Raw genomic sequence first — 27850 nt, 5'->3', positions numbered from 1 at the left:
AATCAGTGAACATTTTCTTCCCAAAAGTGCTTCTACGTGATTGTAGAAGACCGGTTATTTATGGATTAGTGAGCAAAATTTGTAAAAATAGCTGAAATTACATGATCAGATCTGACTGTTGAGTGATGTCTGAAGGCATTGCTTGGTGATATTAAAAGCTAAACTACTTTCATATCCACCTTAATTAGTAGTTGCATGACATAAAGTTACAAATATGATTACATTTTCACTCTTACTAGAGAAAGAAAACACCTCCTGTTCCCGTGCATGTGGTGCATCCCACCACCTGTTTTATGTCCCTAACTTTTTTCACAGATTATTATGTGGAATTGCACACACCACACAAATTACTTAAAATCTGCTCACCATAATTTAGCAAGTACTTGTGTGGACTTGTATTCATAAAACTGAAAGAATTTGGTCAGTATTACATTAAAATTTCTATAAACTATTTCCTCTCTCCTGACTCAAGCAAAATGAAAATCCATTTGGTTAACATATAACTAAAAGTATGCTACAAAATGCATGTGAACATTCATGCAAATAAATGTTAGTGGGTTTTGGACCTCCCAGTTATAATAGCCAACAACAACCTGAAAGATTTCCTCACTTACATGCATTATCCTGAACTGCATATAGGTTCCCTGCAAGCCAGATAAAGTAATATTTTGCAAGATTTGTACACTTCTTCATCTTTTAGACTATCAGAAGAAGTACTGACATCTTCTGCCAGAATAGTCATTCCTCAATTCACTGCATATGCACATAACACCTCCTGCCATTTAACTGAAAAACATAACAATTGAAGAGGTTTAGTTATAGAGGGTCTAAATGATCTGGTGTGGGGATAAATTTTATTAAAGTATTTACTAAAAAGTCCAGCAGTAGCCAACCCAGAGCTATCAAAAAACCCAAACTCCATTGGGTTAAACTTACTTATTTCAGAGATGTAAACCGTAAGAATAGAAGCTGGAATTCAGAAATTAAGAGAGAAGAGATTGTATGATTTACTTGAAACCCAACAGCTGAGTCTATTTCTATTTTATCCTTTACTATAGACACCAGAAAAGCTATTTCACAATAAAAGTCTACAACATAGAGAATACCATAACCTGAACTCTTGAGCTTGCTGTACTCACTTTTCCTGCAGCAAATCTCTATAACTTCAGAAGGCAAAGCAATTCATAGAAGATCTTAGAAGTTCATACACAAGATCTGTGAGAACCAACCAAGAGAACATACAATTCCTAATGCACAGTCAAATTTAAAATTAAGTTGCTATAACAGAGTCAAGGAAAATATTCAAATTACTGTAATATTAATGTCATTAACATTAATTATGCATGACTGTCAGTATCTTTTTGTCTATAAAGAACACACTTTCTTTCTCTAATATTTAGAATGCAGACAGAAACCTGCTGAAAATAATCTGAATTTTAGAAAATCAGAAAATGATAATTTGTCTCTTAGAAATTATTTTACAAGCATAATCCACCATATACAACCCAAATCAGGGTTCTCAGGTAGAGCACACATCTTATGAGTGAATCATCCAAAGCATCATACGTGGAAGAAATGGGGATTTTTACCCATTCAGACATCTTGTACAAAACCAGTACAGCTAAACAAAGACTGCAGAGAAACTTCTTTTAATAAAGAAGTCATAATTTATCAATAACTTTACCCCAAACTGTCAGAAAATAATAGAAAGAAAAGTGTAGGAGGAAAATTTTTCTTTTCTAGGTGTTCTTCCCAGTGTTGTTCAGCACAATGGGAAATTTGGTTTAAATGTAAGTGAAAAATTATTTAAATTTACAACCAGGTAATTTTGAACTTCTCCTTCAGGTTTCTGGTTTGACACCAGAGTACAAAAATAAATATTCAGAGAGTGCTTTTCAGGCTGTATTCCTCTTGTTGTACTTGTTCGTGGATGCCCACATATTACTTTAAGGACTATCTAAACATTCAAAAAGCAGTGTGGAAATTGGCTTCTGGTCTTTTTCACCAATTTTTCGTTTTAATGGGATCATAAAAGACCTCACCATCTCTGAAAGTATCTCCTTGTGGTAGTAGAAAAATCCCCACTGGTCAGATCATTATAACAATACTAACCCTGTGCCCAACCCAAACCCCTCAATTTGACTCTAATCTTTATTTTTGAGCTTTAATGACATACTTGAATTTAACTGATATAAAAAAGATATGGCTAAGTGGATGAATTATTTACCTGATCTGAAGCCAAACTTTTATGTGTGAAGCCTATGCACAAAGGTGCTTTTGCACTGCAAATTTCCAGTATGATTTCAGCCTAGATTTTCTGGTTCAGTTGGCTATGCTCAGCAAGGAATTTTTGTCAGTTTCGGACATCCAGCATCCCTGCAATTGGCTTTTTTGACCTTCACATAAATTTAAGCATCCTAATAGCCTGCTGCCAGCAACTGCAGAAAAGAATTCAGTGGCTAATGACTATTCTGACCTCTCTTTTTTCCCCAAGGAGCTCCCATATCAGGGCAAAAAGTAAAATCAGAATCCATTACTGAAGCAGCGAGAGTTCAGGAGAGGGCTCGACCCTCTCAGCCGCCCGGCAAGCACTCAGCACGCTGCTCGCAGCAGGGAGCACTCTCCTGGGCTCGGTTACCCTGGAGGGCGCCTAGGGAGACCTGCCCCACATTATAGCGGGCACAGCTCCCTGTAATGGACGGGACTCGCAGCAGCAACCCAGCAGTAGAAAAGAGAGAAAAAGAGTAGAAAATCCCAACTGAGGATTGTAGAAACTTTAAACTCTTGGGAAATCCTGGAGCTGAAGCCAGAGACCCCCGGCTTACACCAGGTTATAAAGGGCGCCGACAACATGGGTGGAGACAATGTCAGGACCAATAGGGAGAAAGAAAGGAGTGGTATCTGAGGGAATGACATAAGGGGAAAACCAATAGGAATGCTTAAAGGGCGGGGCCCCGGTCCCAGAGCCAATCACTCGACGCTCCGGCTAGAACTTTCTAGAGGGAGGGGAGGGAGCGCTGAGTGACAGGCAGGGCACCAGAGAGGAGTTTAAGGGAGGATACATTGGGACTTGGGAGGAGCAGGGGTGACAGGCAGGGAGGAGGAGGGCAGAGTGAGCCAGGCCTGAACCATATAAACTAAAAGGGGGGAAAACAGAACCAACCATCTACAACAGAGAGGGAAACAGAACAGTCCAACACAACACAACACATTACCACTAATTAACCCCTAGAAGTTGTGCAGAGAAGTCTTATGGAGGTTGAGTTATCAACTTTCTATCTGCCTTCCAAAACTACTGCATTGCACAAATCTCAGGTCTTTCACCTATCAACAAAATGAATGAGAAATCAGAACTACTGACATAACCTGTCCCTTGGAAACCAAAGCCTAAAATGTTGCTAATGCAATAGATAGGCCACAAAGCTAAAAGTATAAACCAAATTTATTTCCTTGCTTGATAGAAATTTGAGCAAGAATTTTGAGCGAACCAAGCCTAAGCAGTCTTAAAAGATGTTCTCAGCATATATTTTATGACAGTCCTTCTCTCTGAAATTTTTCCAGAGGTGGGTATTCATCATTAGACATCAAGAAATCAGATGACGAGAATCATTTCACAGAATTCCTTACTCATATATTCAGTTGAAAATTTCACTTTAAACAGGCTTCTTTCTGATTGAAACATCATGAATACATTTGTTACTTTCCAGGTATGATTCTATGAATAGAATAATTACAATCAGGTATTGATCAAGATATTATTAAGGGTTGCAGAGACTTTGTACATTCAACGGCAGAGAACTTGAAAAGTTCTCTGCGTAAATGCATTTCTTCATAAAATAACTGCTATTTATTCAGAGTAGTAATCACCCCAACTGCCTCTCCCTTATGAATATTCACTTCTGGTGAACATTTTCAAAAGAACTCACATAAAAAATTTACAAAACTAATAAACACCAAAAATATTGTGACTAAAACATTGCCTGACACTGCTGTCAACACCACTGAGAGTCTTCTATTGCAGCAGATGCAACAGAAAAGCCAGGTTATTCACTAAGCTCCTCTCCTGCTCTATTTGCTTTGAAAGAACCAAAATCTGTGAAGAGCTGTGTGTGTACTAACTCAGCCATGTAGAGGCTGCTGCAGTAGTCCTATGGAAACCCTTGTGAATGAATTCCTCTAAATTTCTCTCAGACATGCAAAAGAGTTTTCTATTTATTCTCTCATGCAGTATCAAAGTCACAGATCCACAACACTTATGCGTGCGCACACACACACAAATATCAAAGCCCTGAAAAAACCCTACTAATGTTTTATTGGCAAGCTTTAAAAATTTGCTAATGCTAAAAATATCAAGGAAAAAAGCAAAGAAGAAATTAGAATATTCTTCCTACAGTTATAATAAATTAAAATACAGAGGTTAACAAAATTGCTGGAGTGTTTATTACAAATGTCAATGAAATGCAAAAAAAATTAAAAATCCAAGCCAACAGACACAACTACTTTCCTATTCTGTTAGAAGTTATGCATCTAAGAAAGGCTTTTATTTCAGAAATGGAAGTTAGACCAAGTTGGAAACAAGAACAGATGTATACAATGCAGGCAATTTGAAAAAAGAGACAATAAGAAAAACCAGGAAGTCCCTGACAATCTGTATGGTGGAATCTCTATTCAGAATAGATTTCAGCAGACTGAAAAGGAGGCCAGATTTGGAGACTGTGAAGAAAACCATCACAGGTGTCTAATATATTTATGCAGTAACAACATTCTTGATTCTTCCATGTTCTAGCATATTACTCACTTGCTACAAAAAACAAACTCCACCTTCCTACAAAATCACACCAGGAAAAAAACAACCAACCAACCAAAAAAAAAAAAAAAAAAAAAACCATAAAAGAGGGAGTACTCTTTTGCTCAAATCATGCAAGTCTGCTGGCTAACATCTTTTCATCACTCTAGCAATATTCTTCTGACCAAAATACAAGATTCTACCCCAATGTGTTCCCTCAAGATATAACAAAGTTGCTCAAAAAACATAAAGAAGTGAGATATAAACATTGATCAGTTAGGAACGGCCTATTCTTCCCATCACTTGCCTGTTTCAATATAGAATAATAAACACCAAAAACTTACTTATACACTGGGTTTTTATATTACTATCAGTTTGCATCTGCTGCCTCTTGTCATATCAAGTAGGCACCACTACACATAGTTATATTCATCACATAATTATATTCATCACATAGTTATGTTTATTGCTAAGACCCCCCCTGAGCTTTTTCAAGGCTAAGCAGTCCCAGCTCTCTTGCATGCTCCTTGAAGATATGGTCCTGTAGTCATCCTCCACTTGACTTGATCCAGGATGTCCATGTATTTCTTGCACTGGGAAGCCTAGAGCTGGACTGACAGTTTCAGATGTGTCTCACACGTGACAGAGGGGAAGAAACACTACCCTCAACCTACCACCGGGCAATGTCATTCCTAATGTAACCCAGGAGACCTCCAGCCTTCTTTGCTATGACGGTGCATTTCTGGCTCATGGTCAACTAGTGCCCACCAGGACACAAAGGTGTTTTCCTGCCAAGTTGCTTTCCACCATGTCAGCCTCAAGCTTTCAGAATTCAGAAAATTATCTTGTTTTTAGTGATTTCATAGGAAACATTCAACAACAGCTTTGACATTGGAAAGACACCAGATTTTCTCCATCATTTTGCAGCTTGAAAGCTCAGTATGTTTAATCTTTGCCAAAGGATCATATGTTACATAAACTCTGGGTATATCACATAATGTACTCTCTTGCAATGACACGGAGTGCTTTTAAATGAAACACTTTTTACTGTTTGTGCGGGTTCAACAAACTTGTAAATTAAAAAGACTCATTAATTTTTCATCTGTATTTCTCAAGTACGCTTTTAAAAACCTTGAAATAAAATTCTGCTAATGGTGCCACAGTTACAGATTCATTAGTCAGAATCTTCACCACAGACTCTTACTCTCAAACTTGCATCATAAAATTATGTTTAGGTATTAACATTAGCTTTCTAAGACTAATTGTAAACTAGTTCTAAGCCAGGAACACACACACACAAAAAACCAAGAAAACACTTGTTGTGTTTGTGTATTGTCCAGCTTTAAAGCATAAAGTCTCCCAGCTTTTATGTTCCTATAAAATGTATAAAACGAAAATCAGACTGTTTCATAAACTACATATTGAAGACAAATTATTGAAAATTGTTCTAACTTTTTGCTCATTTTGATAAAAAAAATGATGAAGTTTTCCTTGAGAACTTGCTACTACAACTGACTGGACTCACATGCTTTTAAGTAGAACCTTCTTCTCTCAAGTTGCTACAATCTATCTTATATTAAATGTATCCTGAAATTGGCCAGTAATGTACTTTCCTATTCAAAGATATAACAGATGGTCAAGTGAAAATATATAAGGGTAGTGCTTGAAATGTATGTGAGATTGTAAAATGCATTATGCACCTCATATTGCAACACTTGCTCATGTTCTTGGCTACCCAAACCTCTTAGAACTTTCATTAGTTCTGTGATTATGCTCATAACCTAAGTGACAGCAGCAGTCTTAAAGTCAGAAGATAAGTGACAGAAAATTTGAGTGTTCCAAGAACTACTGAGTATAACTAATTACTTTAAGAAAACTTACAGTGCATTTCAAGCTTTTGTTACATTTTGCTGATTTTCATGGAGACAAAACATGAATCTTTTTCTAGAAAAAATCAGTTTACTTTAAGAATAGGATATAACGAAACAATGCCTTTAAAAAAAACTCAGGTTAAAATGCCACAATCCTTTGCGCATTCTGGTAAAAACAACTGTTAACTAGTAGCCTGAAAGAAATTCAGAGAACTTAACATTGTTAAAATTTGTTCTTGTATGTCTTTTATCTTTCTCATATATCAAAATTTTTATTATCAACACTGAACCATGATTCTCATTAATGACCACTTAACAGTACTGTGTAAACATACAATTTTCAAAGTAGTACTCTTTGTACTTTAATCATTTGATTTACCAAACTAAAGCTTTGTTTTAGAAGCAAGGAAGCTTCTGATCTATGGAGTTTGATGAGTGCTTTGGACTGGACTCCTGAGGGAAGAATCCTACCCAAATTCTGTTCAGCTTCAGACTTGACTCCTAGATCAGTTCCAAAAGGAAAAGAAAATAGAGAACAATCTTGATCAGTCAGGTTCCCACTGGAATATGCCCTGAGACTCAATTCCCCAGCTGATTTTGTCCGTGAACCTGATGAAACATGGCACTGACTCAAAGGCTTTTAATTACTCCAGGGGGCACTCAAGAATCCCCATGTTTTGTCTGGAGTAAATCACATCTGTTTATGCTTTCAGACTTAGGCAGACTGTAACTACCAGTTACTCTCCTTCTGTATTTCTGAGTTTTTCATCACACCTACAATGACAACCATGCTAAGTTTCATCCTATCTAAAAAAATTTTTAATTGAGACAGTTAGGTCAAGAATCTAGCCACCCTAGACTTCTGTTACCCTCAGCAAGATAAGCCTGAGATAAGCCTTAAATGCTCTCTGGAAGTATCCCTGTGTCTCACTCTGAAGGGAATGGAAGTAACAAATAATCCTGATTTGACTCCTGCCTGACATTCTGTTTAAAAGCCTAACACTGGGTGTGACAAACTTTGGCCTTCAGACTTTTCTACACAAAAAATTTATGCTGACCAAATCTAAACTCTGGAACAAAATAATCTCTGAATTGTCAGAGTAAAATTAAATGATGCTTTGCTTTACATTTTCACATTTTCATAAAATTATTCTATGGATATGAAATTCTCTTCCACTTTAGCCAAGAAGTTTCTACTCTATTTGTCTGGTCCTACATCATCATTAGTAGTAATGATTCCATGATACTCCTGACCCACTTACTAAAACTTTTGTACTAAAATTTTTCCTTTTCTTGCCCACTCATTCTCTGCAGCTTTTTCTTTGCTATACAGGCAGCAGACAGTCCCATTAATCCCATCAGTCACTCCAGTAATATCCCATACACCCCTTCCCCATCTATTTATAAGCTCCATCACTCACTTCCAAATTCCTTTTCAGGGACTTGGTACAAGGACTCATCCTACAGCTCTAACTGTAGACACCACAGATATGCACTCCCTGTGCATATTTTACTGAAAATTTGAACAACCTCGCTCTGTGAATGAGTCAGACCCACTTCATTCTCATCTTTCCCAGTACATCTCTTGTTTGAGAACCACGACAAAGACCCACTGTCCGTCTTTTGCTCATGGGAACTCTTCAGAGTGCTTCTGCAGTTTATTTTCAAGAGTTCCTCCTGCAAGGGATCAGAGAGAGATTGGTCTTTTGTCTTTTTCTCCACCTGAATCTTGTCTTTGAGTAGTCTTTTCAGCTATCATAAATTCAGCAGTCATCTCTGGACTCAAACATAGAGTTACTTTTTTCTACTCCAAACCCACCAACCAGGTTGTAACAATTTCTGGATATGGAATGTTTTGAGTTACCGATGACACTTTCATGTGAATTTTTTTTTTTTTTAATTTATAGTAATAATTCAGGAATCTAAAAGACATTAGGATCCCATTTTTTACTTAATACTTTACCTGTGTGTAATAAGAGAAAATTTTGGCCTCACACAACAAGCAAGTGAAATAGCCAGCTGAACTGGTGGAACTGCTTCTTAAAAAAGAAAAATGTAGGCTATAAGAATTATTAAATAATGCATTTATGATGGATTGTAGAAGAAAACAATGTGCTTTACACATTTAAACTTAATATCCCAGGTGGAAGTTCACCACAAAATCTTCTTTCTAAGCTCTGTTTTCATACACATCAAAATAATTATTAAATTCAGATTTTTTTTTTTAATTTAAATTCTCAAAGTTGAATGGATTCTAAGCAGGAATGAATTTCAATGTTAGTTCTGCTTTCTTATTAATAGAGGGATATGATCATTTATGATGTAAATATAGTGAGTTTCACCAAAGTGTGTGCTCTTATGTGTACATAAGGACAGTAACACATGAAGACTCATGTCTTTTGTGTGTATGAAGACTCAAAAGTGAAGAAAATAATAAGGAAAACACCTGCAATGCTAAGAACAAATGTTTCTATTCTGTCTTAGAAGTCAAAACAACTAATTTCATTGAACCTGTTCATAGAGGATGAAGGAATTTGTTACTGTATATTTTTTCAATAATTTCCCTATGTAAATAAAAATTCCTATCTTGGGGAAGAGGCTGGCATCATTTTCCCTTTGTCTCCTTACACGCAGTCAGCAGCAGGGGCTGCCATCTTGGGAAGGGGCAGTTCCCACCATTTTGGGAGTCTCCTTGTTCCCATGGGGCTCCTGAGATTTAGCAATTTTGTGTTAAGTGATTATTTACTAGTTGGTGTGGGGGTTTTTTGCTATTGCTGTTTTGCCTGTTGGTAACCGATATTTTTTAACTTATATCTACTAATACTTTTTCCTTGTAGGTGGAAAGGGGTTGGTTGAAATTAGGGGGAGGTAACTCATTTTAATGAGTGTCCATATCTTTAAATTGTCATGACGAAAAGAAAGGGAGCAAGCCCAGAACAGATGTCTTGGTATAAGTAAAAAGAAACTCCTCTGGCAAAAGTCAAAGCACAAGCTATAGGAAACACCAAGTTGCAGAAAACCTTCTGGTTTTGTTGTCCTCAGTGCCTAGTAATGTTAACTACTTCTTTCTACGAAGGCACTTCTTTCTATGAAACTTCTTAAAGTTTAAATTCAATTCACAAAACATAAAAGATTAATTGAAATTTCTAAAATTTACCTATTGTCATTTTCAACACAAAACAAACTTCATACGTATTTCATTACATCTGTACTGAGCATACAATCCAAGTGTCTGCAATAACCACGTATTGCAGAAACTATTCCAAAAATATAACTTTTATGCATGGCTTCTGGGATCAAGGCCAGTTGTAATTACAAGATGGTCTACACAGCTGCTACCCCATCACATGAACCTGGAGAGTGCCAAGATAAAGGGAAAGAAATAGGACACAGCTATAACCCCCTCTTTCTTGAAATAGTTTTTCATTTCAACTCCCCTGTATTGTTCTGCAACATCTTACATCCTCCAAATAGAAACATAGAATTGTACAATACCCTGAGTTGGAAGGGACCCATCAGGATCACTCAAGTCCAGCTCCTGGCCTTGCACAGAAAACCCCAAGAATCACTCCAAATACTTTAGAGCATTGTCCAAACACTTCTTGAGCTCTGTCAGGCTGGTGCTGTGACCACTTCCCTGGGGAGCGTGTTCAGCCACCCTCTGGATGAAAAACCCTTTTCTAATGCCCAGCCTAAACCTCTCCTGACACAATTTCAGGCCATTCCCTTGGCTCCTGTTACTGTCACCAGGGAGGAGAGATCAGTGTCTGCCCCTCCTCTTCCCCTCAGGAGGAAGTTGTACCTGCAGTGAGGTCTGCCTTCAGTCTCCTCTTCTCCAGGCTGAACAAACCAAGTGTCCTCAGCTGCTCCCTGTATGGCTTCACCATCTTCGTAGCCAATAAATATATGCTGCCCTGCAATGTGCAAACACAGACAGTTGTTCACAAAGGAGAGAAAATAGTTCAGAAAACTGCATTCCAACACCAAGGATATATGCCAAAATATTGGAGTGAAATACTGACACCACAGGAAGAAATGTCAGAATGAAGCATCAAAGTACAAAAGTGTTATATGGGGCAATGCCTCAAAGCATCCTGGCTGTGACAAGCTGACAAGAAAATCTTGACTTAGTCAAGATTTAAGTCAAAAATAGTATGACAAAGGGCCAACAAGGAAGCTATGAGGTACAAAGATTCTTAACTCTGGATGACCACTGAGGTTTAAAAAGGGAGAAAGAAATAAAGCACTTATTTTCAGCAATGACTAAGTCAGAAGAAAACAAAATTGTTGGATGAAGAAGGGCCAGAAGTGTGTCATTAGGGCCCTAACGACAAGAAACTTTCAAAGCAAGTTATTTCAGTGTTCAGAGGAAATGGAAAGGAAAATTGAAGTTATGACCCAATAGGCTACAGAGATGGAACAACTCTAATTGAATTCAACCAGTGCCAGCCTCAGTGAAGCTGGCACTGGTTGGATTCACAGAACCGCAGCTGGCTCCCTGCTCCTGCTTTTGTCTTTCTCTTTGCTAAGATGCACAACAGAACCTAAAACTGGCATATGTAAGGATTAGTTTTGCATGAAATACCAAGACAAAAGGAAGGAGCTCTTTCTTTTCCTTGGAAGATCTTTCCTTCTGGATTTTTTTTTTTTTGCATCCAATTTTACAGTCACTGCAAACAAACACAACCTAGATGTGAGATTATATCCACCAATTCTTAAACATGGTGTCTATCACATTCAGTACTAATCTATTCTCAGACAGAGTCAGATTCAGCTCCTCCTCGCACAGATCACTGTAGCTGCCTGACACTGGTGGTACTGCAAAGAAAAGTTCACTCTCTGATGGTTGGCTGACTTTTGCTAAACTGGATATAATAGTCCAAGTCAGAACTTTTGTGAAGCACCAGCTGGGGTAAACACCCCCCCATCTGCAGTGAGACTCAAAGCACTCTCAAAACAAAAATACACTTTAAATTAAATTCAGCTCCTGTTGGAACAAAATTCCTTTACTACAAAATGAAAGGATGATCTCAAAGTATTTTCAGCTGGCTCTTTACTGATCCAGATGACACCTAGACTGCTACTGAACATCCAGCACCACTTTCAGAAACATCCTAAATGGAACTCAAAAGTAACACTTTGAAAGGACTAGTTTGGGCTAACCTCATTTGCATGCAAAGCTTGATAAAAAGCACAGTCAAGGGTGATTTTGTTGCAGTTCACTCACAGGAGATGCCTAAGTACCAGTTAGAAATCAAATACTAAAATATAACAAGATCCAAATGCTAGGTCCTGCAGATAAAATGTATTACAGAGACAGCTGACAACAGCTGTATTTGTTTAAACATTCAGACTTCAAAGCAGAATTCTAGGCACAACAGTGCCATCCAGGGGCCAGCTAATTGCTGGTAAATTTCCTGAAACTTTTTTGGGGAGGTTTTTGGCTTGTTTTGTGTTATTTGCTTTTGGGGTTTTTTTGTTTCTTATAGAAACAAAATTTGGTTTGTTTAAAACAATTTCCCCAAGTAATTTCAAATATGACCTCTGTTCTTTTTGCATACTGCAGCAGATAAACAGGAATGTAAAAAAAAAAAAAAAAAATCAGAACATACTAAGCTTTGCTTACATTTAAGCACGGGTTTTGCAAAAGTTTCAATAGAAGAATATTTGTAGCAATTTAAATCAACAAATCCTTCTAGCACAAGAAAATGGCAATGATGAGGAAAGTTCTGATAAAACTTCGCCAAAATTTTCAGACTGAGACATCACTCAGTCCAAAACCCATGCTCAGCCACACTTCACCACGGCGATTTAAAATTAATTATGTACATAAAATTTTACACAACCAAAGCTTCAGGACGTATAGTTCCTACACAGCCCTAAATCTTCCTTCTGCACAAACGGAAAACTCAATCTGAAAATTCCGAGGCACTCTGAAAACGGATGCTGTTTTGTCATGGTGGGCAGGGGGCAAAGCCTAGAGTCACGGCAGCGGCCGCAGCTTGCTCTAGCAACGCGTTCCAACAGCAACACGGCGGGAAAAGCAAAAACCCCACAACATTTCTATTATAAAAAGTCGTGGCGGCAGAGGACACTTCAGTCTAAGGATTTACAAGCCTACACTGCCCGGATCACGCCAGCTAGCCAGCCGGTCGGCGAGGCCGGGCACAACGCCGCGCTGCAACGCTTCAGCTTTCACCCGAGCCGAGGCGACTTGCTTAGGCACGGCCTAGACGCCTCGGGTAGGCCGGGCTGCGGATCCGCCCCCTGAGCAGGCCGCCCCCTGAGCAGGCCGCCCCCTGAGCAGGCCGCCCCCTGAGCAGGCCGCCCCCACGCGTGAGCCCAGAGCGCAGCCCCAGTCAAGGCTCTTCGACCCCTGTTTGAACCCGGGCTCCGGGGCGGGGCGGGGCGGGGCGGGCGCGGCCCCTCGGCGCCTGCGCGGCCCCTCGGCGCCTGCGCGCGGTTTCGGTTCGTGCGGCGGCGTGCGGAGCGCTCGGAGCGGCCTGCGCGGATTGGCGGCGCCATGGCTGCCGTGCTGAACCTCAACAACGAGGTGAGACACCCGCGGCCTCAGGGAGCCGCCGGGAGCGGGCCGGGGGGGCTTGGGCCGGGGAAGGGCCGGGGCGGCGGGCGGCGGTCAGCGGCGGCGGACCGCCCTGCGAGCGAGCCGGCTTGGGGCCAACCCTCCCCGCAGCCGGCGTGGCGGCCTGGAGCCGTAGGGGAAACCGCAGGTGACTGCCGCCGCCCCTCGGCGTGGGGAAGCGCATCCCATCGTGCTGGAGCTCAGCTGTGATGAAAACAAACGTCTGTCGGGCGAAGTTAAGCTACTTATAAGGGGGGTGCCACGCGATTTCGACACGTGTGCCTCGGTGCGACGTCCTGTACCTGGGTGTCGTTTCATCAGGCCTGTCTTGCTATGTTTGTGTTCACCCTGAAGTTTTGCAGGTGATCTGGCGGACCCCCCAAAGCCCCAGCTGCCTGTCTCCTGGATGGCAAAGATATTGCCTTGTTCTTTTGGACATGGAGGGATTCAAAATGAAAAATTAATAGGCTACTGCTAATTTCTTTCTCTTCTTGGTGTCTCATGTTTATTTCAGTATATTTTTGTCTTCTTTATAGTGTGAATTCCGTTATGTGTGTATCACTTGTGATGGGTTTTGGTTACATATTTGCAAATCTTTGTGCACAGTAAGCCTGACACAACTAAAGTAACCTCATTTTAGGTGTTGTACCATCAGTTTAGAGTAGCTGGCAGTTCTGCTCAGCATGTGTGATATGAGCACCTGCGCTTAGCAGAGTGCACTTCCAGAATTCCTACATAACTAACAGCTTGATTACAGTTATCAGCAGAACAAAAATTACTTTATTTTAGGCATATGGTAACTTGGACAGGAGTTAATTTGCAAGTTGATTTCAAGAATTTAGTGAAGTGTAGCCTCTTTATCAGGAAAAGTGCATGATAGTGCATAAAATCAGGATGCTTACTCAGTAGTTTTTGGTTGTCGCTGTTAAGAAGTGTAATGTCAGAAATGAGTGATTTGACATTGAAACATACCTGTAAATCCCCAAGGAAAGAAGAGGGTATTTCATTCATTGTGGTAGTGTGGGCTTCTTGTGATTGATTCACATCTGGGTGATGTTTCATAGTCTTTCACCACAAAAGTGCTAAATAACCAGGGATGAAATTGGGAGCATTCTTTGGCTGAGAAGCTCTTCAGAGAAAGAGTACAGTAAGTTTCTGCACAAAACAATGGAAGATTTCAGTAAGGACACTAGGAATGTCATTTCATCTACTACTTCAAACATAACTTTCTCCTGAGAGGAAACTGAAAGTTCTGGAGGAGATAGCTTTTACCAGTTTCTACAAAAAGTAGACATGCTGAAATAATAGGTCCATCTGAGATGTAAGATAGGACAGAGACTGAAATCCTGGTTGCCATCTGTTCTAGAGGGAACAGAAGGTCAGTCTGGCTCAGAGTAGGATGAGACCTAGCGTGAGTAGAGTAAAAGGTGTTTTCCATTTCTATGCCTATGTCCTTTTGTAAGTGTCAGAGCTGTATTAATGACCGTGGTGTTTAGTTATAAAATGTGAAATAAATTATTTACCAATACCTAGATATTTCATATCTCTATAACATATACCCTCTGTGTATTTATTACAGAGATTTCCTTGTGAGAATGCATTTAAAGAGTAAGAATCATATCCTCTTCTAATAAAGATGAAATGGAGGAATTTTATTAGGACCATGTTTAAAGGAATAACTTTTGAAAATGCAGTCTATTAAATAATATTTCTTGTGTGTTCTTCCAGTTTGCTGAGGGAAAGCAAATTATGGAGCAGCTCTATTCTGTGCACCTTCAGCTTTCCACAATCAGACAGTACTAGGGATCATATGTTTTTTTCCCCGTTAGGCCATATACAGTAGGTATAATGGTATTTGTTGCAGAGACAACCTTGTCACCCTTGTGTAGCTGATAAACTTGTTTGTCTTTGCTGGATTTACAGGAATTTGCTATCTGAAGGGAGTCTACAAGAAAGCTGGAGAGAGACTTTTCTCTAAGGCATGTAGAAATAGTATAAGAGGGAATGGCTTTAAATTGAAAGAGAGTAGATTTAGATTGGATATTAGGAAGAAATTCTATGCTGTGAGGGTCGTGAGGAATTAGCGTGTTTTGAGCTGTGCATATGTGGATGCCCTATCTCTGGAGGTATTTAAGGCCAGGTTGGGTGCATTCCAAGCAACCTGGTCCAGTGGGAGGTGACTCTTCTCATTGCAGCAAGGTTGGAACCAGGTCACTTTCAACCCGAACTACTCTATGAAATTCTGTAATATTATATATTTCAGGTTTTAATTCTAGCAAAGTCTTCTGCTTTTAATAATGTAAAATACCATGACATGCCAAATGGTGGAATCTTAAGGAATTCTATGACAGATATCAAAAATTTTTTTACCAATTCACCTTTTGTTTACAGGAAGAGCAGGTATTCTTAAGGCCAATGTTTCTCAGTGAGATAAACTGGAGACCTTTATTTGACCTTATTTTAATTATTTACTGGTTTTGTTTGCTAACAAATAGTTATAAGTGTCAAAAAGCTTACTTGTTCTGCAGTGTCTGCTACATGAGGTGTATATGTGCTTTGAAACTAGAGGACATTTAATTGCATGATGATATAATGATGATGATTTAGAAAATGCTCTGGGGAAGTGAGACAAATAGTGGATTGTGATGTCTGTGTCCTTTCTGAGAGCTTTTGAACTCATTGGCTAATTTCAGAGAAATTGGAAAGGAATGGAGACCTCAAAAGTTGTTGGGCTTTAGGGTTTTTTAATTCTAATTTGCTGAAAGAATAATACCTCCATGGAGCAGTAGTCTCCCAACTGTTCTGATCTATGAGGAGCAAAGAATGAAAATGTTGTACTGTTTAGGTGACTGGATGAATGAGACATTTAAGGTAGCTGTACAATATTAAGGACCCAGGGTGAAAAGAGGAAGTTGCAATTATTGTGATGAGGTGATATAAGACAGAAAACAATAAGAAGTCAATCATATTCACAAATAATTAGTTAAGCCATTTCAATAATGTTTCTTTTAATGAAAAGCAGTGTAAGTGCTTCAAAACGTCACACTATTTCCATGTTAACAAGCAGGACTTGTCCCAAAAATTGTCAAAATGTTTTCTTTAGTTTTTTCTAATTGAATATATACCTAGACAATAACAATAAAGTAAGGTCTTGTCAGAACCCACAATCAGTAAGATCCAGTAATTTTAGGAAGCCATCTTGCTGTTGGTAAATAGCATGATACAGTTTCAGTGTGACTGCATGACTGAAAAATTGAGATTGAAAAGGGTTAAGAAACACAGATTTTTTTGTAATGTGGGCATCATATTACTGTATGGGATTGCTGCTTTTTGATTACTGCCCAGAGAACAATTGGGTGGGGGAAGGAGGGGGAGTGGGTGTAAAGGAAATAAAAACTAGAAAATTGACAAAGTGAAACAGTGAAGCCTAGAGTTTTTGGGAAAGAAGAAAATGCAGTATTTCTTTCCATTTTCTACTCATTGTGTTAGCTGAAACAAAGGAAAGCATAAGTCGTAGAATGAAAATTTCAGTTTTGCCATTCCATATTCGCTGTATATGATCTTACTTTTGAAGAGTTTGTCTGTATTAAGCCTAATGGTATTCTCCAATTGTGGTTACTCTTACAGGCATGCAGGCTGAAGGAAGAATTTTAAAAACCTCTTGCTGTCTTGAATATGTTTCCTATTTTTAAAAGCTTTCTAAGAAATTTCAGGTGTCTTGCCACAGAATGGCTTCCAAAGTTAAACTTTTCTGGAAACATTTGCTAGATGGCAGCACATCATCATTAAGTTTAAAGGGAGATAGCTCATGTTTAATGTGAAAAATTATCCTTGTTGATCAGCAGTACACAATAGTATGAAACAGAAGCTGTTGAATGGGAGCCCTACAGACTTCTAGGGTTTTTTTTTAGAACCTGTGTTTCTTAAATTGTTGCTCTGCTTTTACAGTCCTAATTTGCTATCAATATTGAATTATTGCAACAAATTCAGTTCTCTTTCTACCCTCTTTTCTGAATGGTATTCTGTTTGCAGCTACCTTGAGCTATACTGCAGAAAGCTCATGAAGGTAATGCAAATGAAGTCTGTATACAGACTTCATATAAAAATAAGTGTTCTTATTTGTATCTCCATGAGTGCTGTAATGGCTGAAGTTGAATATTAGTAAGGCAACATATATATAAAGCAAATTCTTAGAGTTGAGAGTCATTTCTGTCTGTGGGACATGTGAATCAAATTTTCTAAACATGATTTGATATCAAAACTTTGCTATCAAGTGAATTTTTATCTTAAATTTGCAATAATTAATCTTATGTTAACAAACTAGTTTTTCTCCGTATTTACAAAACTACAGGTTTTAGATAGTAAAAGCTGTTGTCTGCATAATGCTTGTCATCTACAGTAGAATTGTTCTTTTTCTTTCCTAAAAGGTAGGATCAAGATAAGACCATACCTTGAGAATGATATGTGTGCATATCATTCTCAAAATATGCACACATATTTTTTAGCCTGCTAAGCAAAGTCCAGAATTGAAATTGTTATGTGGGGAGCTTTGTAATAAAGCTCAAGGTGATACATTCCATTTATGTTATTTTGGGTCCCAGCACTTTGCGTTGTGATACTCTGCATGGCGACACTCAGCTCTTCTACTCTTTAGATTTAGGGCCAACATCCTGGCCTCAGATTTACCCAGGCAGCAGTTTAGGTAATGGCACATTTAGAAAGCAGTCTGGACATGGGAATTAAGAATTCAAATTGGTGTATTGCCAAGTCAGGTGTCAGTAGTGTGGCTGATAATGGAAAAAAATTAGGCAAAAAAGCCATGGGGAATAACCTTAACTTAGGGAGAAAGTGAAGCTTATACAGTCTCTGGAAGTCTGAAACTGCAGTCTTGAGTTTGAGCTGTTGCTTAATAATTGTACAGAACTATATCTGTAATTATTTGATCTTTTATCACAGTGCAGACAGAAGTAAATGTATATTTGGAGATGCTTGTATAAAGACTGAGTTGTCATGGTGTATCATGGGTAGGTGTTGGGTTTCTCCTTAGGAGTTCAGATGCAGCTAAGACAGAAAACAAAAAGGAAAGCGCTATTGAAATTGCATTTATACTTGTCTTTCTTCACAAGTTGAAGAAAATTCGAGTACATCCTTTTATAAGTAAATAACTTTTGGTCACCAAAGTTTCTGTATAGCACTAAAGAGAATGTGGTGTGAACATAATATCAGGAAAGATTAAGGAGAGGGAAATTTGAGCGGGTCATTCATTCTTCCTGAAGCTGAACTGATTTCTATAACCAGGAACTGACTCATGATTTTAGTAAGGTGCACTGAATATGAAAGATCTGAGTATTTACCTATGCTAGTCCTTTGGGTATTATGTATTTCTGGTTTTTATACAGTACGTCTAGCATGCCAGTATAATATTTTTGAATTGATAATAAAATTAACCTAAAGTTTTTTAGTCTTTGAATGGTTACCATTTTTGCAAGAAGCATTCTGTACAAAGTGAGTATTTATTTACAGTTACATAAGATTTTCCGTATTTTCAGCCTTCTTCAGCATTATGTATGACTTTCTTGTCACTCAGATGTGATATGCTTCTCTATGTTTTTATTGATTTAGGGTGATAAATTAGACATATAATTTAAAATCTTTATTCATGTTCTGGTTTTTTACTCACATTTTATTCTGTAGAAACCAAGAGAGTTTTTAACATTGAAGCGCCTTCAATGTTAAATATAAGGCTTTTTGTGGAGAGTTGCTTTGCAGCTCAGACAGATGATACGTGCCCCTGATGGAGTGTGATTCTCTGTGGTTTCACAAGCATTCTGGACTTGCTGCTTCTGAATCTGGGGCTTCTCCCTCACCCATTCCAGCCGCATGGTCTCGCCTCCAGCTACTGTGATCATGAGAAGTTTGTTGCTAGGGTAGTTTTCTGCTACAGGTTGATGGTAACAATCTTACCAGGGTCTTACAAGCCAGTGGAAGTGGGAGCCATGTGGGACTTGGGGTGGGCACACAGGTAGAGAGATGGACTATCCCACTGCAGTGAGTGAGCTGATTGGTTGGCTGATAGAGCTGTGCTGTATTTAATCTCATTTATGTGTTTCTCTGTAAGCAGTGGCTTTCTGTGGAATAAATGTAGAATTTAAGGAGGGTATTGAACCATAAAAATGTACAATAGGGTGATACATAATGTGCAGTTATGTTGTCTGGCAGGTGTTTTGTTGCAGAAGTTAAATGGTGGTCAAGGCTGTAAAGGCAGGAGAAATACAGAGTTTGAAGGAGAAGCCAAAGGAACCCTTTTATTTGTCTGATCTTGATAGCTTTACATAATGAGTTCCTAGGAGACTAGTTAAAAATCAGCTTTAAAGAGAATCTTAAAATTTCAGTGGTGTTTAGGTACACAGGTGCCTAGGATGCTCTGTGGTCAGAGTTGAAGCTGTGGCTGGATGCTGGCACTGCCAAGATCTGTTTATACCTGACAATTTGTGTTCTTAAATATTTCCTTGAACCTGGTCATACTGTCTCTTGTATGTCACTAAGTTTAAGTTTATTTTTTGGGAAATGTGACTAAGGGGGGAAAAAAATGGTCTCTTATCTGTTGCAAAAGAACAAGTTGCAGTCCGGTAATAAGTAGGGGAAAATGTAGTATTTGAGTTGTATTTCCAATAGTAATTAAGAAGTTAAGACTTGTTGCTCTCAAGGACTTGTTGAAGCATGATGCTTCAATGGGCTTTCTTTTAAAATGCTTTTTGCTATCCCTGGCAAATTGATGTGAGCATTCAAATTTTTATTGTATTAGATCCAAGGATCGAAATTGCTTCTATTGCCTAAGGTATGTTATGATATTTTAAAGTATATTCCTAAGCCTTCCTTACAGTGATGAAAAAGAATTTGAGATGGCAGCTTTCAGAATAACACTGACTGAGTGCTGTAGGCACTACTGTGTTTAAGGCAGTTTGGAGTACTGGGCAGTCCATCCAGTACAGTGATCCAGTGTCTCACCGAAATAAAGTAGCTACCCCCAAAGATCTATTTTTATGCTATCCCCTGGGCTGTGAGGTTATTGAGGAATCCCTTAGGGCAATTTCATATTTGTGTCTGGTCTCTTTATATAAAGGGGAAATGAGACTTGAGGTGAGGCATCTCACCAGTTACCTGGTGTTGGACTGTACTGTGAGATGTCTTAACTGCTCATAATTCAAAATACAGTCTTTTTCTTTAAGGCATGAAGCTGTCTTAGGGGGGAAAATTTTTAGTTTAATGGCTTAGTTGTTGTAAAACTTGCCAGTAATTGAGAAAGCTGATGTATAGGTTCCCTCAGTCTGAGGTGAGTTGGTTCCTGTGAATCACAGTGACCAGCAGAGTGCACTAATCACAAATATTAACAAATACTATTGCTGGGCTACTGTCTGGCAAAGGGTGGTTTTGTGGAGTATGGGGAGCCTGGTCATGTGTTTCACCAGTGGGAGCATTTCCGTAGGAAAAGTCCTTGACTGTGCTCCAAGGGCTGCTTATCCAACAATTAGCATAAAATACGTGAGCTCCCTGAAAGGAAAAACTGGAACTCAGAACTCTTAACTCCCGAGAAAATTCTTCATGCTGGTCTATAGACAAGTTCTCTTGCTATTTTCTCTGTGGTTTATGAGCTGTATTTCATCCAGCACCTATACAGTGTGCTGGCTGATCCCTTTTCTTGAAGTAGAAATATTTACTTACCCTAGATTCCTGTACCAGGTTTTGCAGTTCTGTTAAGTGCCCCAGCATCTAGACTGTTCCTCAGATGGTGGACACCAGTTCTTGTACTCTCCTGAGCTATTTGCCAGTACGGTTCACACATGTATCACAGCATCTCTGCCTCTTGGTCATCTTAACCTGGCTTGAAGTTCATGTGTGACCACTTCAAAATTATTCTCAAGGTAGAGTAGCTAGCACTCGGATACTTTTGAAAAAGTATGGGTGTCTAGGATGCTTTGTGGTCAAATTGAAGCTGTGGCTGACTGCTGGCACTGCCAAGATCTGTGTATCCCTGGCTCACACATGGTCTTAAATACTTCTTGAAGCTTGTTCTGCATTCTCTTAAATGTCACTAAAGTCAGTCTAAAGTCTTGGAAAGGCATATAAACAAGTTATGAGAACTGAGAAAAGATAAATTTCTGCACGATTCAAAACTAAATAGCTAATCTTTTCCATCAGTTCATTTCTTAGTATACTGGCAAATCACTGTGTTTTTTCTGTATATTACAAGTCTATGCAGAGTTGGAAAGCAAACACGGCTTTCTTTTTAAACTCTGGATTACTTGGCAGGAGTCATTTTAGCTGTATGGAAATGCATGTAAAAATTCTTGCATTAGTTTTGTTACTAATGAATAATTGTAGGAACAACAGTTTCTTAAAGAGGGAAAAGAAAGTTGTGCTGCATAGAGCTTGATTTGTGCTTTAAACAGTTCAAGTGTTAAATTGCTGACATTCTTTTACAGACCATGTAAATGTCCTAAGGAAAAAGTCTTTTGAAAGCTTATGAAATTTCCAAACTTTGTGAGATAAAATTCTGAGGAACTGTGGCTTTTTTTCCCCCTAGGAACTGTTCCAGCAGCTGTTTCTAAAGTTTCTAGAGTTGCCACATCATCGGTTTTACTAATATTAGCAGCAAATTCTGATCTGCTTGCTCTTCACACAGATTTTTTTTTCATCAGATTACTGAAGCAATTAACCATGGCTAACAAGGAAGTTTTTTACTGACAGTATTGTATATAGCCATTATTGGACTACTGTACTTGAGGACAGGAATGAAAACTTTTTCTTAGCTCAAGTGGTTTATATAAAGTGTGTGTGGTAGGCCACGTAGGCTAGTAAGATGCTCTCATAAAACAAAAACATCTGTGGTTCCTTGGTGTGGTAGTGTACAATAATGAAAAAAACATGCAAATGGTCATGGGAAACTTAGTAACTTTTACTTTAAGGGAACTGTGAGGTACTTGCAGTACACAGTGTAGTTTTTTTTTATTAAATGTAATTTATGGCTATATATGCCTGAATAAAACACAATTTAAAAGCAGTTCTTTTATAGTAAATGGGCATAATTGCTTACTGCTGTCCTTGCAGAGGTCTTTCAGCAGCCTTTACATTGCTGGGTCTGGAACTTGGTGCTAAATGAAGAAGGGAGCAAGGCTGAAATAGGTGTAGGAGGGAAGGTGTGGTGTTAGACTTTTTCATAATAGAATTTGGGGGCTTGGGGGGGGAGATGTTCCTGTAAGAGAATAGTAGCCAGTTGTGAATTCATTGCAATTCCTAATTGATACGCAATGATAAAATTCTTCTCAGTTTGTCTTGTGCTGCAGTAGTAAGAGCAATTAATGAAGTAATGTGGCCAACTGCTAAATTCAATGACTCTTTTGAACGTCTTTTAAATCACGTAAAGGGATTTACAAGTCTTGTACTGATTTTTTCTGAAAAAAAATACCATTATGTTATTTCCTTTGCAAAGAGGGGTCACAGTGATATCTGTTTATTCATATGGCATTTAATATCTAATGAAACTGTGCATAGAAAAATAAGCTGAGGTGGATTGCTCTCTTCATCTACCTAAAAGGAGGTTGTAGTGAGGTGGGGATTGGTCTCTTTTCCCAAGTAACAGGACATGAGGAAATGGCATCAAGTTGTGCTAGTTTGGCTATTAGGGAAGATTTCTTCACCTAAAGGGTTGTCAAGCACTGCAACAGCATGCTCAGGGTAATGGCTGAGTCATGCCTGGAAGTATTTAAAAGTGTGTAGATGTGGCACTTAGGGACATGGTTCAGTGGTTGGCTTGGCAGTATTTGGTTTATGGCTAGACTTTGTCTTAAAGGTGTTTTTCAATGTAAATGATTTTGTGAATTCTCTTTGCTGTTTAATGAGGACACATATGAGAAAACATAAGGTCATGTACAGGTACATTAATATAGCAAGAGATGAGCAGATAAAAGCTGTTTGCACGAGAGGCTGGTAAGGACTGTTCTGAATGGCAACTGGTTCAAAGGAATGAATGGTGGATTTCATCCAGAGGCAGGTGTCACTGAAGAAATGCTGCAGAGGTTGTGAATAGCACATACGTTACATGGATAATATAGGAGTTCCAAATAGTATAAAACAAAAGGGCGGTTAAGGTGCTTGCTTGCTGGAAGGAAAGGGAGGGAGGAAGGGAGGAAGGGAGGAAGGGAGGAAGGGAGGAAGGGAGGAAGGGAGGAAGGGAGGAAGGGAGGAAGGGAGGAAGGAAGGAAGGAAGGAAGGAAGGAAGGAAGGAAGGAAGGAAGGAAGGAAGGAAGGAAGGAAGGAAGGAAGGAAGGAAGGGGCGGAAGGAAGTGGCGGAAGGAAGGAAGTGGCGGAAGGAAGGAAGGAGCTTCAAAGTATTTGAATATTAGACCAGACGAAAATGATGGGTGGGTCGAAAATGATGGGTGGGTGATGGGGTGTGTTGAACAAGAAGAAATAGGTTGATGAGTGAGGAGAGCTTATAAGGATGGGAAAAGGGAAATGAGGTAAGAAGCACCTAGAGATAGAAGAAAAAGGTAGCAAGCTTCAGTAGAAGGAAATCTTCCAACAGAACCAGCACTTGGTGTGAAAGAAAAGTTGTCAGTGGCTGGACAATGTACATACTATTGGGCAGACAGGTGAGAGTACTTTTCTGTCACAATAAAGGTTTTGCAAGAGCCTTTAAGCATTGCTCCTAGTTGTTAGTAAGTATTACTGGGATAGTTGTGTACAAATCTGTTGTACATTTGGCATCTTGGCAACTGATGGAGAACAATTTGTGGAAAGGTATTTAAATTAATGAATAGATGTCAGACATCTGGCAGGGGTATTTTAAGCGCTTTATTTCTTCTACTTTTCATACTTCTCCTTTTCCCCAGTTTCTATTGATGTCATGAAGAAACTTCTAGGAAGAAAGGAGATTATTAGATTTTTCACATTTTTTTTTAAACACTGACTTTCCCATGTGTTCGTGTTTTTGAAGAACTCTCATCTTGAAATTGTCTTCTTTTTTAAACTGCTTGGAGGGAATAAGGAACACTAACTGGTGTAACAAGTTTTTTCTCCATTCCCATGAGCAAGAATTCTTACCATCTGTCCAAAAAGATTGAAGAGTAGCTTATATAGTAGTGCTACTTAATTTTTTTTTTTTTTTGGCATAAATCTATAACTACTGACTGAGAGAAAGTTCCCACAAAAATATAAGTCATAAAGACATAATTGCAGAAAGGGATGAGCAGTTTTTCTGTGAGAAGTAGGATAGTATTTCGGAGTTTGTCAGGCCAGTAATACTGCAACATGTTTGAAGCCAATGGAAGTTTACCTCATGTTCTGGTGATGTTCATAGTCTTTGATTGAATATTCACTCTGTTAGGAAGTTAAAGTCAGAAAGATCTGTGATGCAAATTTGGATTTCCCTTATATGAGGTTTTTATCAGAGTGTGTTTCTTGAGACCATAGCTTTTGCTGGTTGCTGGCATACCCTAGGTCTGAACAGGAGTTGATTGTACTTACTTGTACTCACTGGATGCATTTTGATACTTGCTTTTTATATGCATGTCAGGTGTCTGTGCTAGGGGCACCATAAGACAGATGAAAAGTTAGAGTTGATAGTCTCTTAGTAAAAGGAGTTTCACACTTCTTCAAAGAAATTTGGGGTTGGTAACATTTTTTGAATAAGGAGACAGACTTTTTTTTAAGAAAGGCAAAAGTACCAAATACTTTGAAAGTCATAAACCACAAACACATCTTTTCTGATTTCCCTATTTTCTTGTTCTCTTTTCTTTTTTTAACAAAGGAATTTTTCCTTTAAAAATGTGGATACTAAATCCTTATTTGTTTCTCAATAGCTTTTTTTCCCAGGTGTAAGAAGAAAGTGGTCATGATTTTTTTGTTTTTATTATTCTTAATTCTTTTTTCCTCCTGGAACTCAACTCACTCATTTTTATGTGATCATTGTTTTAGATTTAACATCATTCTGTGCTTTTCTTATCATGCTGTGTCATTCCATGACATACCACTCTACTTCCTTCCTGCGTGAAGTTTTTTGTTATGGTCTTGTGATGCTACTTTTAGAGATGATTTCTTTGTCTTTCAAAATGTTATACATGTCATATCAGAACATCAGACAAGAAAGCACAGTCTTGAAAGTTACACCTTAGAGAGGAGAAACTTTTATTGTTATTTTAAAATATACTTGCAGGACTGAAATTTCTTCAGGCTGTGAGGAGAACGTAATTGGGAGACCTGTTTATCCCTCCAAAAGGTGGCAATACTGGTGGTGAAAATTAGCTGTAACTGTTGCAAGATGTAACTCTAGGCGTGGCTTGCTTCTATCCAGAACATGGACTTCTGCATGAGCAGCAGTAGTTGTTCGCTCTTCCTTTTGTTGACAGTTGATCATCCCTATTTTTAATGGGAATTTTCACATACCTAAATAGCCTTCCTGCCTTTTTCTAGTACTTATGCCATAATGCAGACTAAATGTATATCTATGGCTAATCTAAAAATTGTGGTACTTAACTAGTTTTTTTATCATTCAGATTTAGGGAGAAATGGAAAATTATTTAGTAGGTATTTCTCCAACTTCATCACTCCTCTCCTGCTGCTGTTTTGTTTCATTTCATGAACTTGAAGCCATTTTTCCTTAATTATTACTTTATGCCAGCATAATAATAACAACTATATAGTGACATTGTAATACAAATTTTGAAATTAATGAGTGTTACTATAAAATGAGTATTTGTGTTGAATGAGAGATGATAATAATGCATTCTCCTGATACTATTAAGATACAAATATTTGTCAAATATTGTGATGCTGTAACATTGTTCAGGCTTCCCATTCTTTTCCTGGCCTCTTGGTGTGTGAGACTAGTGCAAGCTGAGGGCAGTTGAAATAACTATATTGCTCATGAGCTGTCTTGCATAGAAGAAGCTCTTCTCCTATGCCATTCATCAAGGCCTCTGTGTTCTGATTTCCCTTGAAGTTTGAATCATGACATTAAACAATCAGTACAAACAATGTGATAAAAATAAAATGTATTGTGTGTGTAAGCTGAGAACCAATGATGCCTGGCATGTTACAGCTTTCAGTCCAGTGTTCTATAAAACTTCATATAGTATAGATCATGAGTTATTCCTCTGTCTCTTTTTAGTTTTCATTGTGTTATCCTTGGGGTTTGTTGTTTGTTATGCTTTTGGAGTGTTCTCAGTAACTGCAGTTATGGCCTATGTTTCCTGCCTGTTTGGACAGTCAGGAGAGGATGTTCTGTGGTTGGTTCAGAGTCACATGTTATGTTGAATGAGTTTGCATGTACTGTTCTCAGCCAAAACGGAAAAGACTTGAATTCTGCGTTCTTCCATGCTGGTCACGCTGATGTTAGTTTACAGCTCTACATGGCTATCAGTTTTCACAAAACATGTAGGAGCTGTGATTATTGGTCAATGTTGATTTCAGTTTAATAAGCCCAAAAGTTACCAGAGATGGATACTGACAGACAAGCAGTGTGCTGACAAACCTAATTTTCTCAGAAATCATGCTAACAAGTATAATTCCCGAATACACAGTTTTGATATACCGTTCTTTCTGAATGGCTGGGAAAAGTTGCAACATATTAGCACTCAAGACTTGAAGTTTTTTTGTGGTGACTTAGGAGGCCATACTGCCATTTATACTAGCATCTCTTAATCTCAAGCCAAAGCACCACACCACCAAACATGCCTTCAAATTAATACTGGAATCACTGTGATTGAATTTTGTATTTGTTAGGGGGAAAGGTTCTTATCCAGTTTTGACACAATTTTCTTTTTGTGATGGCAGTTCAGCTCTACAGGTGTGGATCATGTTTGTGACCTATATAATTAATGTAAAAAATTACATAGATAATTTGTGAGTCATTGTAGTCAAGCTGTGGTGTCATGCTTCAGTTCATGCAAGTAATGTGGAGATTCATAATGTTGCCTTGTGATCAGCACTCTTTTCCAGCTGCTTTTAAAAGGTTCACTATTTGAAGAGGGGCAGAAGTCCTCTTACTATTTATTCATGTGTGTTCACCCTCGTAATTCTTATGTCACTACTGCAGCTTCTGCTGTTACTGTCTTTCTGTAAATTCAGAGCTTAAGGATGCATGAAATTCACGTGTGAGCTCTAGCTAGAGCTCTGGTCTGATTAAGAAGTCCTAGACATCAAAGTCCATTCAGTTGAACTTGTCTATATTGAATGCCTTGATCTCATCCTCCTTCAATATTCCATGGAAATATTTTTAGCAGAGTGGTAGCTGGAGGTTTTTAAACTTGCTGATCAATTAAATACAGTTTAAAAGTACCTTCAGGTAGTCCTCTGTTTTAGAAAACGTGTATAGTTTCTACTTCCATGTGGGCAAAGTGATATATCTAATATAGCATTTTGAGGCTAGTTTATAACAGTTATTTCTTATCTGGACGTTTACAACTACTGATGTGTATTTAGGGTTTAGAAATGTGTCTAGCCGTCTCATGATCCTGGTTTGGACTTGAATGCTTTCTGAAGTACAGCATAGAGTCTGACTCCATCCAGTGAGACACTGACTTTGAAGCAGCAAATCCATTAAATTTTGGT

At 38.5% G+C, this 27850-nt stretch overlaps 1 protein-coding gene and 1 long non-coding RNA gene across 2 annotated transcripts in view; one reads left to right on the top strand and one right to left on the bottom strand.

The window, feature by feature from the left end:
* Positions 1–4405: 4405 nt before the first annotated feature.
* On the bottom strand, positions 4406–13001 carry LOC127061065 (uncharacterized). Its single transcript, XR_007780496.1, has 3 exons — positions 10460–13001; positions 8079–8334; positions 4406–7158 (listed from the first exon to the last, which is right to left on the bottom strand). It is a non-coding gene; the product is annotated as an uncharacterized LOC127061065 (long non-coding RNA).
* A 105-nt stretch (positions 13002–13106) lies between these two features.
* Positions 13107–27850, top strand: part of SRFBP1 (serum response factor binding protein 1) — a 68719-nt gene continuing 53975 nt past the window's right edge. The window contains exon 1 of the mRNA XM_050987193.1: positions 13107–13210. Coding sequence (XP_050843150.1) covers positions 13181–13210 — 30 coding nt within the window. The 5' untranslated portion in view covers positions 13107–13180. The remainder of the gene's footprint in view (positions 13211–27850) is intronic.

The sequence above is a fragment of the Serinus canaria genome, chromosome Z, assembly GCF_022539315.1.
Source record: "Serinus canaria isolate serCan28SL12 chromosome Z, serCan2020, whole genome shotgun sequence".
NCBI lineage: Eukaryota > Metazoa > Chordata > Aves > Passeriformes > Fringillidae > Serinus > Serinus canaria.
Note: the sequence above shows the minus strand (reverse complement) of the source record. Positions and strands in the feature narration are given on the sequence as shown.